This window comes from Poromitra crassiceps, assembly GCF_964638095.1.
Source record: "Poromitra crassiceps genome assembly, chromosome: 5".
NCBI lineage: Eukaryota > Metazoa > Chordata > Actinopteri > Beryciformes > Melamphaidae > Poromitra > Poromitra crassiceps.
In genome coordinates this window covers 17885862-17898361 of record NC_139642.1, presented here as the reverse complement: position 1 = coordinate 17898361, position 12500 = coordinate 17885862, and the positions used below count along the sequence as shown (strand labels likewise).

The 12500-nt window shown below is 46.9% G+C and overlaps 1 protein-coding gene across 1 annotated transcript in view; it reads left to right on the top strand.

Moving 5' to 3' along the window:
- Window positions 1-12500, top strand: part of LOC310777119 (presenilin-associated rhomboid-like protein, mitochondrial) — a 25937-nt gene that overhangs the window by 1546 nt on the left and 11891 nt on the right. Inside the window, exons 2-5 of the mRNA XM_083637384.1 lie at window positions 735-939; window positions 8368-8508; window positions 9253-9301; window positions 10638-10733. Of these exons, the coding sequence (XP_083493510.1) occupies window positions 735-939; window positions 8368-8508; window positions 9253-9301; window positions 10638-10733 (491 nt within the window). The remainder of the gene's footprint in view (window positions 1-734; window positions 940-8367; window positions 8509-9252; window positions 9302-10637; window positions 10734-12500) is intronic.

Below are 12500 nucleotides of genomic sequence, written 5' to 3'. Positions count from 1 at the left end.
TTTGTTGCCACACAATAAACCAGCGGTTTGTTCCAAGCCAGTGTGATCCTTGACTCGCTCTCACATGGCAGCCAATCAGCGTTGAACAGCGAGCGACTGATGCCAGCGTATTTTCGCTCGAGTTGGGATATTTCATCTCGGGCGACGAGCAAATTTTCTCCCTATCGCTCTGTCTCTGTCGCTCGGACGCCCAGCGATTTTTCTCCCCGGCGAATATACGCTCAATCACTCGTTTGCATTGACTTTGTATGTAAACTCGATGCCAGCAAAAAAACTTTAATAGGTCGGTGTGAACGCAGCTTAATTGAGAGATGTCGCTTGGTGAGATGTCCTCTAGTTTCCCAGCTGGGCAGTGTTTGGACCAGCTTTAGGCCAATGACCGTGCTTAAACATGGCAACAAGTGCTGAATCATCTGACCCCCTCTCCCCCCTGGGAAGGGGGGGGGGGGGCATGATCCAGCTGCTGGACAGAGCCATGATCTGTTTGGAGACCAATAATATAATAAGGAAGACATTTAAATAAACAATAAAAACATGGGTGATTACAGCACTTTGAAAAACACGGTATAACATGTGGTGAAATTATCTCAGTGAGTGTATCCGTACTTTTAAACATTTAAACACATTTAAACGATACCTCAATGATACTGATAAGGCGATCGTTTTGGTCATGCTAAACGAGTTGAATCTGCTCTGACCTCAGTGTCGTCGTTCTTCTCGGTCTGATTATGCAGGTTGAGCCCTGGCCTCCAGCAGCGCTGTGGATTCAGGAAAGCTGCCAAGAAGGCGGAGCCTGTGAAGAAGGCGGAGCCTGTGGAGGAGGGGGCCCTCTCCCCCCGGGCCAAGCCGCCGCCTCCCCCCTCCTTGGAAGCCGCGGCCCCTCACGCCTCAGCGCCAAACTTGAGCCGTCTGCTGAAGCCTCTGGTCTTCACCGTGGGGGTAGGTGCTGCTGATGTTTACATCGATCGTAATGACCAAACAGGATGTCATGTGACATGGTAGTGACCAAACAGGATGTCATGTGACATGGTAGTGACCAAACAGGATGTCATGTGACATGTGTTGTGCTCGCAGGAGCTGGTTTGGTTATGAAATATGATTATTAATAATTATGAATTATTAATATTCATAAATTTATTAGATTTGACAGAAAATATTGTATTCTCTGTAAGATTCGGGGCACCACTGTAGTTAAGGCTACAGACCTGTCTAAAAGTCAAGTTATGACTTGTTTAGACACCAAACCAAATTGTCATATCAGTCTCATAATGATATAGTGTACATTGTACAGTTAATTGAAGGTCAAAGTTCGTAAGCTTCTGTCACAGATTTCCACAGATAAAATACCTCATGAATAACAACCAAGATTCATATAATTATGTAATAAAAAGATTTAATAAATCACAATATCAATTGACATTAACATAATGATTAAAATATCAGTTCATCACATTTACTTTTATGACTAATACTCTACCACATCTATCGCTGATAACTAATATGAATCAACATTATATCACTGTGTGTGTGTGTGTGTGTGTGTGGGTGTGTGTCTTAAGTCTGCAGGTTAGAAGCAGGCTTGCATGTGTGTGTAAGTGGGTGTTAATTAGCATTTGTGTGTGTGTGTGTGTGTGTGTGTGTGAGAGAGAGGAGGGGCGGTTCGTTCAGCCTGTCTCTGTGAGGTAATCACGGGATTGGCTGAGAGGCGGTCTGGTCGTGTGAAGACCGCCTCCTTTTCAAAATGGCGGTTTTGCCAATTTTGTGGAAGGAGAGAGAGGGGGATCGAGAGGGAGAGAGAGAGAACAAGGGAGACAGAGAATGGCCCGCTGATGGCCGCCAAGTTCTTCCGACCTTGGCGCTCACCTTCAGGCGTCTATATCATTCAACAGTGTGCGAACATTGTACATCAACATACAGGGTAATGCATTCTAACCCTAACTGCCCAGAACCATTAAACCATGAATGAACTCTCACGTGTGTTCCACTCTGTTGAGCGGGATCCTGTTGGTTGGGGAGAGTTGTCCTACGCGCAGTAGGGAGGATGGCTTTGGTTTGTGGGAGCGATGGCCTGCAGCGCCGTTCACCCTGGCCTGGGGAAGCGTACAGCGGACGTCTGATGGGGGTCGACGATGCCGGGGGTGGACGTGCAGTCTCTCTGCTGGTTGAGTCGAAGGAGTGCTGCGGCTGTGGCTGGATGCCAGCCACGGTGGGTCTTTTGCGTCCTTCGTCGGCTGTTGGTTCTGCGACTGGGGCCACGGTGTGTCTTTTCTGCAGCCGTTGGTTTGCCCTGCTGCGGTGTGGCGTTCTTCTTCTTCTCCTGCACGTGCGGTGCGCTAGGAGGGTCGTCGTCAGGCGGTCTTGCCTGGAAGCTTAGTCAACAGCTGGGCGTTGTGCCAGGCTGTGGAAAGTCTGGAAGCGTAAGGGGTTTTTCCCTGCGACTTATCACGCTAAACCGACTTAAATTAAACTGAGATTAAGTAGAACTATCTCAGTTTACGCATGCTATGTCTGGTGGGACTTAAGGCTGGCCTTTCAGCCGATTTCTGGTGCTGCTGTGGGCTCGGAGTCCTCTGGGCCCTGGTCAGGCCTGCAGGGCTTGGTCCCTCTTGAGGCCTGGTCGCCTGCACGGGGTGCAGAGAGCGGGGGAGGGGAGCCGGGTCCTGGCCCCTCCGGGTCCTTGGTTCAGCTGCGTGCGAAAGCTTACTGTAGACTCAAGTTAAAAACTCTTTTCCACCAGTTTTGTTACTGATCACATATTAAAATGAGCATGCATGGTGGGCCAATCACATCGTTCGGTGAGTTGGGCTATGCCCAGCCCTGTAAGGTGAGGCAAGGGAAAGGGGGGTTTTATGGCTTGATTACCCTTAGAGATAAAACAATGGCAACTTATTTGAGGCTCGGCCCCCAGCTGTGCTGGTATCTGTCGGGTGTGACCCAGCCAACCAAATGGTACAGTGTTTGGAAGGTGGGGGGAGAATCCCCCTCACTGTCTCTACAATACACTCAAATGTCTTACATTCAAATATATCAGTAATACAGTACAGTCCATAATGTGTCGATCACAACACATGGTAGTGACCAAACAGGATGTCATGTGAAATGGTAGTGACCAAACAGGGGCCCCGTTCCAATACCCATACTTGTACTTCTTTCTTGTAGTATGTACTGCCGCTGCCCTCACATAGTATGGATTGTAGTGTTGTGGTGTCTCGGCAGCCGATCCCCCAGCAGGTGAGAGTGGGAGGACGGCCAGCCACGACAGTGACATCAGAGCCGGGGTTCCGCGTCAGCAGTAAGAGGTAATTCCCCAATTAGCTGCTGAATCAGTGGGACCGCTCGCAGCTGCGCGCTGTTAGGAGCGACGCTCGCAGCTGCGCACTGTTAGGAGCGGCTCACACGGCTGAGACTGATTCTGCAATCAGCTCGACTAGATAGCAGACGGAGCTCTGAAGGTTCACTGTGTGGCTGGCTCTCCTCGAGAGAGGGGGTCCTCTCCTTGCTGTCGGGCGGTAGGTGAAATTTACACTCCTCTCCTTAAACTCATGATAATGACTGTATATGTTTTCTGACCAATCCTGTCTCTTATCGCACGCAGGCAAGATGCGGGAGCATGTAACTAAGGCAAGCTACTGGTGGCAAGCTACTGGAGAATGTATCAGAGGACTGGAGCATGTATCAGAGGAAGTGAGCCCGGCCACAGGCTGGAGCCCTCACCAGAGGAAGCGAGCCAGGCAATGTACTGGAGCGCTTGGTGCCACGTTTTGGAGAAAGCTCATCTGCTGTGACTCACCTGTTAGGTGAACCCCACCTGCCTGGATTGAGACTTTGAATGAACAGCCCCGAGAAGGGAAGAATTTAAGTTGATTTGAATTGAATAATGAATAAAACAACGCTCCTTGCGTTTAAACCTGCTTTTCGTGTCTTGGCTTGCATCAGAGTTACCACAAATGGTGGAGAATGCAGGCACTCTGATTCAACGCCAACCTCACGCACTAGGGAGCAAAAGCTGGCTCTAGTGGCGCTGGAAAAAAAAAAAGCCAAAGTGAACTACAGCAGGTCGTAAAAGAATTGGGAAAAAAAAAAAAAAAAAAGTAGAGAAAGACGAAATTACTTTACGGGCCCCCGGAGACGTGCTCACCAAGCAGAGCCCGATGAGGACGTCGAGGCCGACTGGGAGCTCTTCGGGGAGACCCCCTGTAGAGAAAAACTCGTCATAGACCGATGCCTACGCTCCTTGCCGCCCGACGCCAGAAAACGCCAGCCACTCAGGACCGACCCGGCCGGGACAGCCGCCGTCAGCCGCCGCCACCGGGCCCCACGCAGCGCGAGCCGCGCCCTGATCCCCCCCCGACGAGGGGAAACGAGGGGAAAACGGATTCCCCGTCAGCGCCTCGCCTGCCCAGCCTTCCGGACGGGTTCCGGAGGACCGGGGTCCGAAAGCTCGGCTCGGCCGGTGACGAAGGTCCGCCCGACGCCAGAAAGTTTGCAGCACAGGGGAGCCCCTCCTCGCTGAACGCCTTGGGTGAGTTATTGAAGAACCACCAAGTCAGCGGGGACGGGATGCGCTCCACCCAGAGCGATCCCCTCCGCACGGCCGACGCCAGAAAGAAAGCAGAAAATGATCATGGAAAAAAAATGTTTCAGCAGGGACATGATGCGCTACCCAGAGCGTTTAAAGCTGGGAAAAAGGAGGAAATTTTTTTAGGGGGAGGATGGGTGGCTGTGTGGCTTGGTGACGTTATTGAAGAACCACCAAGTCAGCGGGGACATGAGGCGCTCTACCCCGAGCGATCCCCTCCGCAAGCCAGCCAATCCAGCTAAAGCTGCTCCAGCCGTCAAGAACGGCAAAGCAGCCCAGAAAGCAGAAAGCGATGATGATGACGATGAAGAAAAGGACGACTCTGAAGAAGAGGCTCCACCAGTGAAAGTGGCGAAGAAGGCCACTCCAGCTAAAGCTACTCCAGCTGCCAAGGCTGCGACCAAGCCTGCAGTGAAGGCCCCGCCTGCTAAAGAAAAGTCAGAGAATGATGAGGATGATGACTCGGAGGAGGAGAGACCACTCGACTCGCCGATGCCATGTCCCGCCGCGAGGAAGCAGGAGATGGAAAAGAGATATGGAAGCTCGCCGCACGGGCAGCAGCGAGCTTAGGGGGAGGATGTGTGGTGTCTCGGCAGCCGATCCCCCGGCAGGTGAGAGTGGGAGGACGGCCAGCCACGACAGTGACATCAGAGCCGGGGTTCCGCGTCAGCAGTAAGAGGTAATTCCCCAATTAGCTGCTGAATCAGTGGGACCGCTCGCAGCTGCGCGCTGTTAGGAGCGACGCTCGCAGCTGCGCACTGTTAGGAGCGGCTCACACGGCTGAGACTGATTCTGCAATCAGCTCGACTAGATAGCAGACGGAGCTCTGAAGGTTCACTGTGTGGCTGGCTCTCCTCGAGAGAGGGGGTCCTCTCCTTGCTGTCGGGCGGTAGGTGAAATTTACACTCCTCTCCTTAAACTCATGATAATGACTGTATATGTTTTCTGACCAATCCTGTCTCTTATCGCACGCAGGCAAGATGCGGGAGCATGTAACTAAGGCAAGCTACTGGTGGCAAGCTACTGGAGAATGTATCAGAGGACTGGAGCATGTATCAGAGGAAGTGAGCCCGGCCACAGGCTGGAGCCCTCACCAGAGGAAGCGAGCCAGGCAATGTACTGGAGCGCTTGGTGCCACGTTTTGGAGAAAGCTCATCTGCTGTGACTCACCTGTTAGGTGAACCCCACCTGCCTGGATTGAGACTTTGAATGAACAGCCCCGAGAAGGGAAGAATTTAAGTTGATTTGAATTGAATAATGAATAAAACAACGCTCCTTGCGTTTAAACCTGCTTTTCGTGTCTTGGCTTGCATCAGAGTTGCCACAGTGTGCAGCATGCATGCAAAATGCATACTATTGGGACACACTACATCTGTCGTCACGTGAGCTTCCTGAACTCCGACCTCTTGCTCACTTCCGCCGACGTCCGCAGCGCCACATTTTTGAGTGAGTGTGATTTTTTTTTTTCAATAAACAAAGTCTGGCAGTAACAAACAGTACATTATACAAAACATTCAGACTAAACATTTACAAAATTGGAACAGACAATCAAATAAACAAAATAAATAAAGCAAAAACATTAAGTCAGAGATCTAAACAGGAATCAAGATATGCATGTTTTGGTACACACCATGCTTGTTTGGTTTTAACATATTTCAAGGCTTTCTTAAAGTTAATTATCTCATTCATGAACACGCAGCTCAGTCAGTGCGACGTAACTCCAGTAGGTGGCGGTAATGCTCAAAAAGTTGTTTGCCAACCGCCATAACACATTAGAAGAAGAAGAAGAAGACATAACTTCCTGCTGCGCAAAGGATTGTGGGGAAGTTTGGCTGAAGCAGCATGCATCGATGCATACTCCGAAATAGGAGCTGATGTAGTACAACATCCTGGTACTCTTGGCATACTGCATCTGACATACTATGTATTGGGACTAGGGATGGGCATCGAATTTCGAATTTTCGAATAATCGTTATTATCAAGGTCGACTTTTATTATTGAAATTCGAAATTCAAAAAAAAAAAAAAAAAAAAAAAAATCTTTTTTTTAGTGAAATGTTGCATTGTCTCCCCTGATTCTAAGTATAGTCAAATCGCTTGGTTTGAGCAAGTAAAACAATTTTTATAAGCATTTTAAGCAAGGTTTATGGAAAAATGAATGGCGGATGAAATCCCATGAAGAGGGAGAGGGGGTGACTTTGGCACCCCTTTGGCACTCAGACCTGAGCCTACTAAATATTTAATGAACCACTCATGATTGTCAAAACTGTTTTTTATTTTCGAAAATGTCAATGTCATGTAACATGTTCTTTACTTCAGTGGTGCAATGCTTGTTTGAGCTACAAATCCACAGCAGAAGCTTTTTATATTAATTAATAAAGCCGTAGACTTAGAATCAGGGGAGACAATGCAACATTTCACTCACAAAAAAAAAAAAAAAAAATAGTTTTAATTTTTTTTACATTTTTATTTTTATTTTCGAATTTCGAATTAAATTCGAATTTGGCCAGCGAATTTCGAATAGTGTTTTTGCTAGAAATGCCCATCCCTAATTGGGACATACTAAATCTTTTTTTGCCTACTAAATAGTATGGAAGTATGGGTATTGGAACGGGGCCAGGATGTCATGTGACATGGTAGTGACCAAACAGGATGTCATGTGACATGGTAGTGACCAAACAGGATGTCATGTGACATGGTAGTGACCAAACAGGATGTCATGTGACATGGTAGTGACCAAACAGGATGTCATGTGACATGGTAGTGACCAAACAGGATGTCATGTGACATGGTAGTGACCAAACAGGATGTCATGTGACATGGTAGTGACCAAACAGGATGTCATGTCACATAGTCAAAAAAACCATCCAGGATCATTGGCACACCTCTCCCATCAGTTGAATAACTCCCTTTGACTTAGTGATATCTGTGTGGTGCTGATGGAACAGACTTAGTGATATCTGTGTGGTGCTGATGGAACAGACTTAGTGATATCTGTGTGGTGCTGATGGAACAGACTTAGTGATATCTGTGTGGTGCTGATGGAACAGACTTAGTGATATCTGTGTGGTGCTGATGGAACAGACTTAGTGATATGTGTGTGGTGCTGATGGAACAGACTTAGTGATATGTGTGTGGTGCTGATGGAACAGACTTAGTGATATCTGTGTGGTGCTGATGGAACAGACTTAGTGATATCTGTGTGGTGCTGATGGAACAGACTTAGTGATATCTGTGTGGTGCTGATGGAACAGACGTAGTGATATGTGTGTGGTGCTGATGGAACAGACTTAGTGATATCTGTGTGGTGCTGATGGAACAGACTTAGTGATATCTGTGTGGTGCTGATGGAACAGACTTAGTGATATGTGTGTGGTGCTGATGGAACAGCTCCATTGATCGTTTGAACGCATTATTTGGGCTCCCTACTGTTTTACGGTCGGATGCGGGCCGTGAGCATTTTTGCCTCTTTAAGTGTGTGTGTGTGTCTGTGTGCTTGTGTAGTATTATGGGCTGGATGGTGTGTGTGTCTGTGTGCTTGTGTAGTATTATGGGCTGGATGGTGTGTGTGTGTAGTATTATGGGCTGGATGGTGTGTGTGTGTGTGTGTAGTATTATGGGCTGGATGGTGTGTGTGTGTAGTATTATGGGCTGGATGGTGTGTGTGTGTGTGTGTGTGTGTGTAGTTATGGGCTGGATGTTGTGTGTGTGTGTGTGTGTGTGTGTGTGTGTGTGTGTGTGTGTGTGTGTGTGTGTAGTATTATGGGCTGGATGTTGACTCCATGTCAGTTTACAGGCGTGTCGTTTGGCTCGGCAGCCATCTGGCAGTACGAGTCTCTGAAGTCTCGGGTGCAGAGCTACTTCGACGAGGTCAGAGCTGATTGGCTGGAGAAGCTGCGACCTCAGAAACAAGGAGACTTCCGTAAAGAGGTGAGGACACACACACACACACACACACACACACACACACACACACACACACACACACACACACACACACACACACACACACACACCTGTCTTCTGTCCTGTTCCGGATCATTCCATGTCATCTCATCTGATAAAGAGGGGGGGGTCTTAAAAAAATCTGAAAAATCCTTCATCACAATTGAAGTTAAAGTAAACTCATATGTAATCTCTCCGTCTCGTGCTGTACCAGGTGCGCAAGAGAGAGTCTGGCTGCTCTTACTCTCACTCTGGTCTAGCGGGATAAAAAGGCTCGGTTATCTTCACAACCATCCACCCAAAGTACCAAGCAGGCCTGCTTTATTGCACAATCCAAATCTTTGTCAGAACTTGCCATTTTCAGCATGTAGCTTGCTAGCTTACTAGCTTGCTAGCTAGCGTTGTTGTTTCACACGCAGCGGATTCCTCTCTGTCTGTCTCAATCCATTGATCTCTGCCCACGGGTCGGTCCATCGTTCTGCACATGGGCAGAAGAGACAGGAAGCTGCTGGTTTTTCCATTTCCCCAGATTTAAGCTTTTATTAGCATTTTGGCAAGTCTGAGCAGAGTTGTGTCACCGGGTATCGACTATATTATATTATAGTGTAATGAATCATGAAATAAAAGTAAGTAGAATTGTAGAATAAAATGTAACTAAAATAAAGTGATGTCTGATGTCACGCTGATTGATGCTCAATGAAGGACTCTGATTGGCTGTTTGTGTCTCAGATCAACCAAAGGTGGAACAGCTTGAGCGAGGGCCAGCGGACGGTCTCAGGTCAGTCTGGGACTGGGTTTCCTCTTCACATCCCATAATACCGTGATCCACGTCCCTCAGCCCACATGGACATGGATCATTTAACCCTGGTGTTTATTTTTTGTTACATTTATTATTATTATTATTATTATTATTATTATTATTATTATTATTATTATTACTACTACTACTAGTGCAGTGCCCGTTCCCCCCATTAACCACCCCGTGGGCACCCCCCCCCCCCCACACACACACACACACACACTGCACTCCATCAGGTCCCCCTAAGCGCACTCCCCAAGTTTGAAGTCGATCCACCAAACGGTTCTCAAGATCCGTGAAGGACAGACATACAGACAGTCCTAGATAAGATAGTGCATTACCTGTTCCCCAGTTCGAAGTCGATCGGACGGACAGAGATACGTGAAAGCTGTGATGTTATTGGTCGGATTGCACAAAATTCACACTATGAAGCTATCAGGCATTGCGTTTCTATTATCATCATCATCATCATCATCATCATCATCATCATCATCATCATCATCATAAATAAAAGAGAGCAAGTGGGTAATCTCTAGGGCTGTGGCGATTCACTTATCTCCCGATTCATTACTATCACGATTCTTGGGTGCCGATTCGATTTATATTGCGATTCTTAAGTATTGCGATTCTACGATTATTGCGATTCGATATTACGATTTATTGCGATTTTGTTTATTTTTTTCTTTTCTTTTTTCAGTTTGTTTGCTTTTTTACACTAGATTAGAACATGGGAAAAGTTGAATCATACACTAGAGACTGTATATTATATCATGAGTAGGGCTGGGCGATATAGTTAAAAACAGGGGCGGACTGGGATCATAATTCAGGCCGGGCATTAGATACCAAGCAGGCCAGGCCGATATGGGCCGACGAGCGTGAAATTTGGGCCGTTTGAAGCCCAATTTGGGCCGTTTGAAGCCAGATTTGGGCAGTTTGAAGTCCAATTTTACAATGAGATGCACCCACTTTAACCCTGAAGTGTAATTATTACTTCAGACTAACTAATAAAGTAATAAAACCACTAGTAAACCAGTAGGCGGCATCTGGCCTGCGGTTCAGTGAGTGGCCTGACTGCAAGCACCAATTTTTTCTTTTTTCTTTTTTTGCGATTATCGATTCTGGAATAAAAGATCGATTCAAAAAATCGTGACATTAAAAATCGCGATACTTAGGTGAATCGATTTTTTCCCCCACCCCTAGTAATCTCCCTGTAATTTTTGTACCGGAAGTGATGTCATAGGCATTGTGACATCATCAGTGATGTCATGAGAGCAATTGTGATGTCTCATCGTCACCACGCGTCTCTTTTACCCAGGGATCATTGCTGCCAACGTGCTGGTGTTCTGCTGCTGGAGAGTGCCCTCGCTGCAGCGCACCATGCTCAGATACTTCACCTCCAACCCCGCCTCCAGTGAGTCGTGTGTGTGCGTGTGTGTGTGTGTGTGTGTGTGTATGTGTGTGAGTGTGTGTGGTCAGCTTGTTGTAACTCTTCTTGTTGTGTGTGTGTGTGTGTGTGTGTGTGTGTGTGTGTGTGCGTGAGGTCAACTTGTCTGTAACTCTTGTTGTTGTGTGTGTGTGTGTGTGTGTGTGTGTGTGTGTGTGTGTGTGTGTGTGCGTGTGTGTGTGTGTGTGGTCAGCTTGTTGTCTGAAACTCTTGTCGTGTGTGTGTGTGTGTGTGTGTGTGTGTGTGTGTGTGTGTGTGTTAGGGGTGTCACGGTACACAAAAGTCACGGTTCGGTACGTACCTCGGTTTTGGGGTCACGGTTCGGTACGAATACGGCACGGTACGAAAATGGGGAAAAAAAGCAACAAATCCCAAATTCTGTTTTTTTCCCTTTGAATATGTCTGAATTCTGCTTTTTACGCTATTTTTACCATCAGAAATAGTGTCTAATATGTGGGAATGAATAAATGTCCACTATTTAATAAGATCTAGGCAATCCACACAAAAAGGTTTTACTCTAGAGCAGTGATTTTCAAAGTGTGGGGTGCGCCTCCCTCTCAGATGTCTGTATTCCAGCTGTTTGACAGGGCAAAGGCATTTCCCCCCACTTTAAATCTTTATTGTACACAAGTTTGTAAACAGAGCGCATGTGTGGAGTACCCTAATACTCCCACCAACTCCTCCCCCTGTTGTATTTGTTTTATGTAGCATTTGCGTTTGATGTAAGCACTAATTTGGAATCCTATCAAAAGCGGCCACTAGGCGGCAGTGTTTCTTTAGTCAACGTCAAAATACCTACATGTTCAGAAGAAGAATAAAACGGCAGAAGAAGAAAAACTTCTAACCCCTGTTGAAAGATACCCCCAAGCCCCCAGGAATAGCGCTGGGCTTTGAAGCCAATTGAACATGCTGGCGAAGCTCTGTATTGCAAGTCACGTGACGCCATGCAGCCCAGAAAGGAAAATTCCCATCCACTTGCATGGGGACGCCGACAGCTGTTAAACCCAGGGGAAATTTTTCCGGGTGTCACTCAAAGTATAAAACGACTCTTTTAATTATCAAATATTTTTTTATGCGGCATTTTTTCTTCAGAAGCCACTAAGAGCCGCATACGAGTGTATTTTCTGGGGCTTCATGAACGCGCATTTCATGAATGAGCATTTGGCCACGGGAACGCGGATCATCAGAGCGAAGCGTCATCACTTCCTTGTTGTGAGGTGAGCTCGAGCTCCAGTCGCTATGGTCATATCCAGTCCGATTTAGCCTTTTATTAAGATAATAAAGTAGTTATTTTACACGAGTAGCCCGCCGGAACATGTGTACAGATAACTACTGTTAACCGAAAACGTAGGTTTGGGATTATGTGTGTTTTCTGTGCTCTTTATGACATGGACAGCAAGCTAACACTGCCTTGGTTGGAGGTATCGTTACGTTAGCCTACCCTGTTATAAATGAACATGTTCTGTTGTGATTGTCTATTGTCTAATAAACGATTTTAAATGGCTTGCCCTGTGCATGATTCCAATTCAGTTCCGTTGACAGTATTGTAGCGTCCAAGGTGTCGAGCTGTATTAGTGGATAGATTATAATTTTCATTTAGACAAGACCATGACTCAGTACTCAGTACTTGCCAGTGATAACTGATTGCTGTTATAACAGTGAGTATGATATGACGTCTTGACAAAGTCAAAGTGCTGTAATTTTTTTTTACTAACAAGGTCCTTGTCAGGCAGT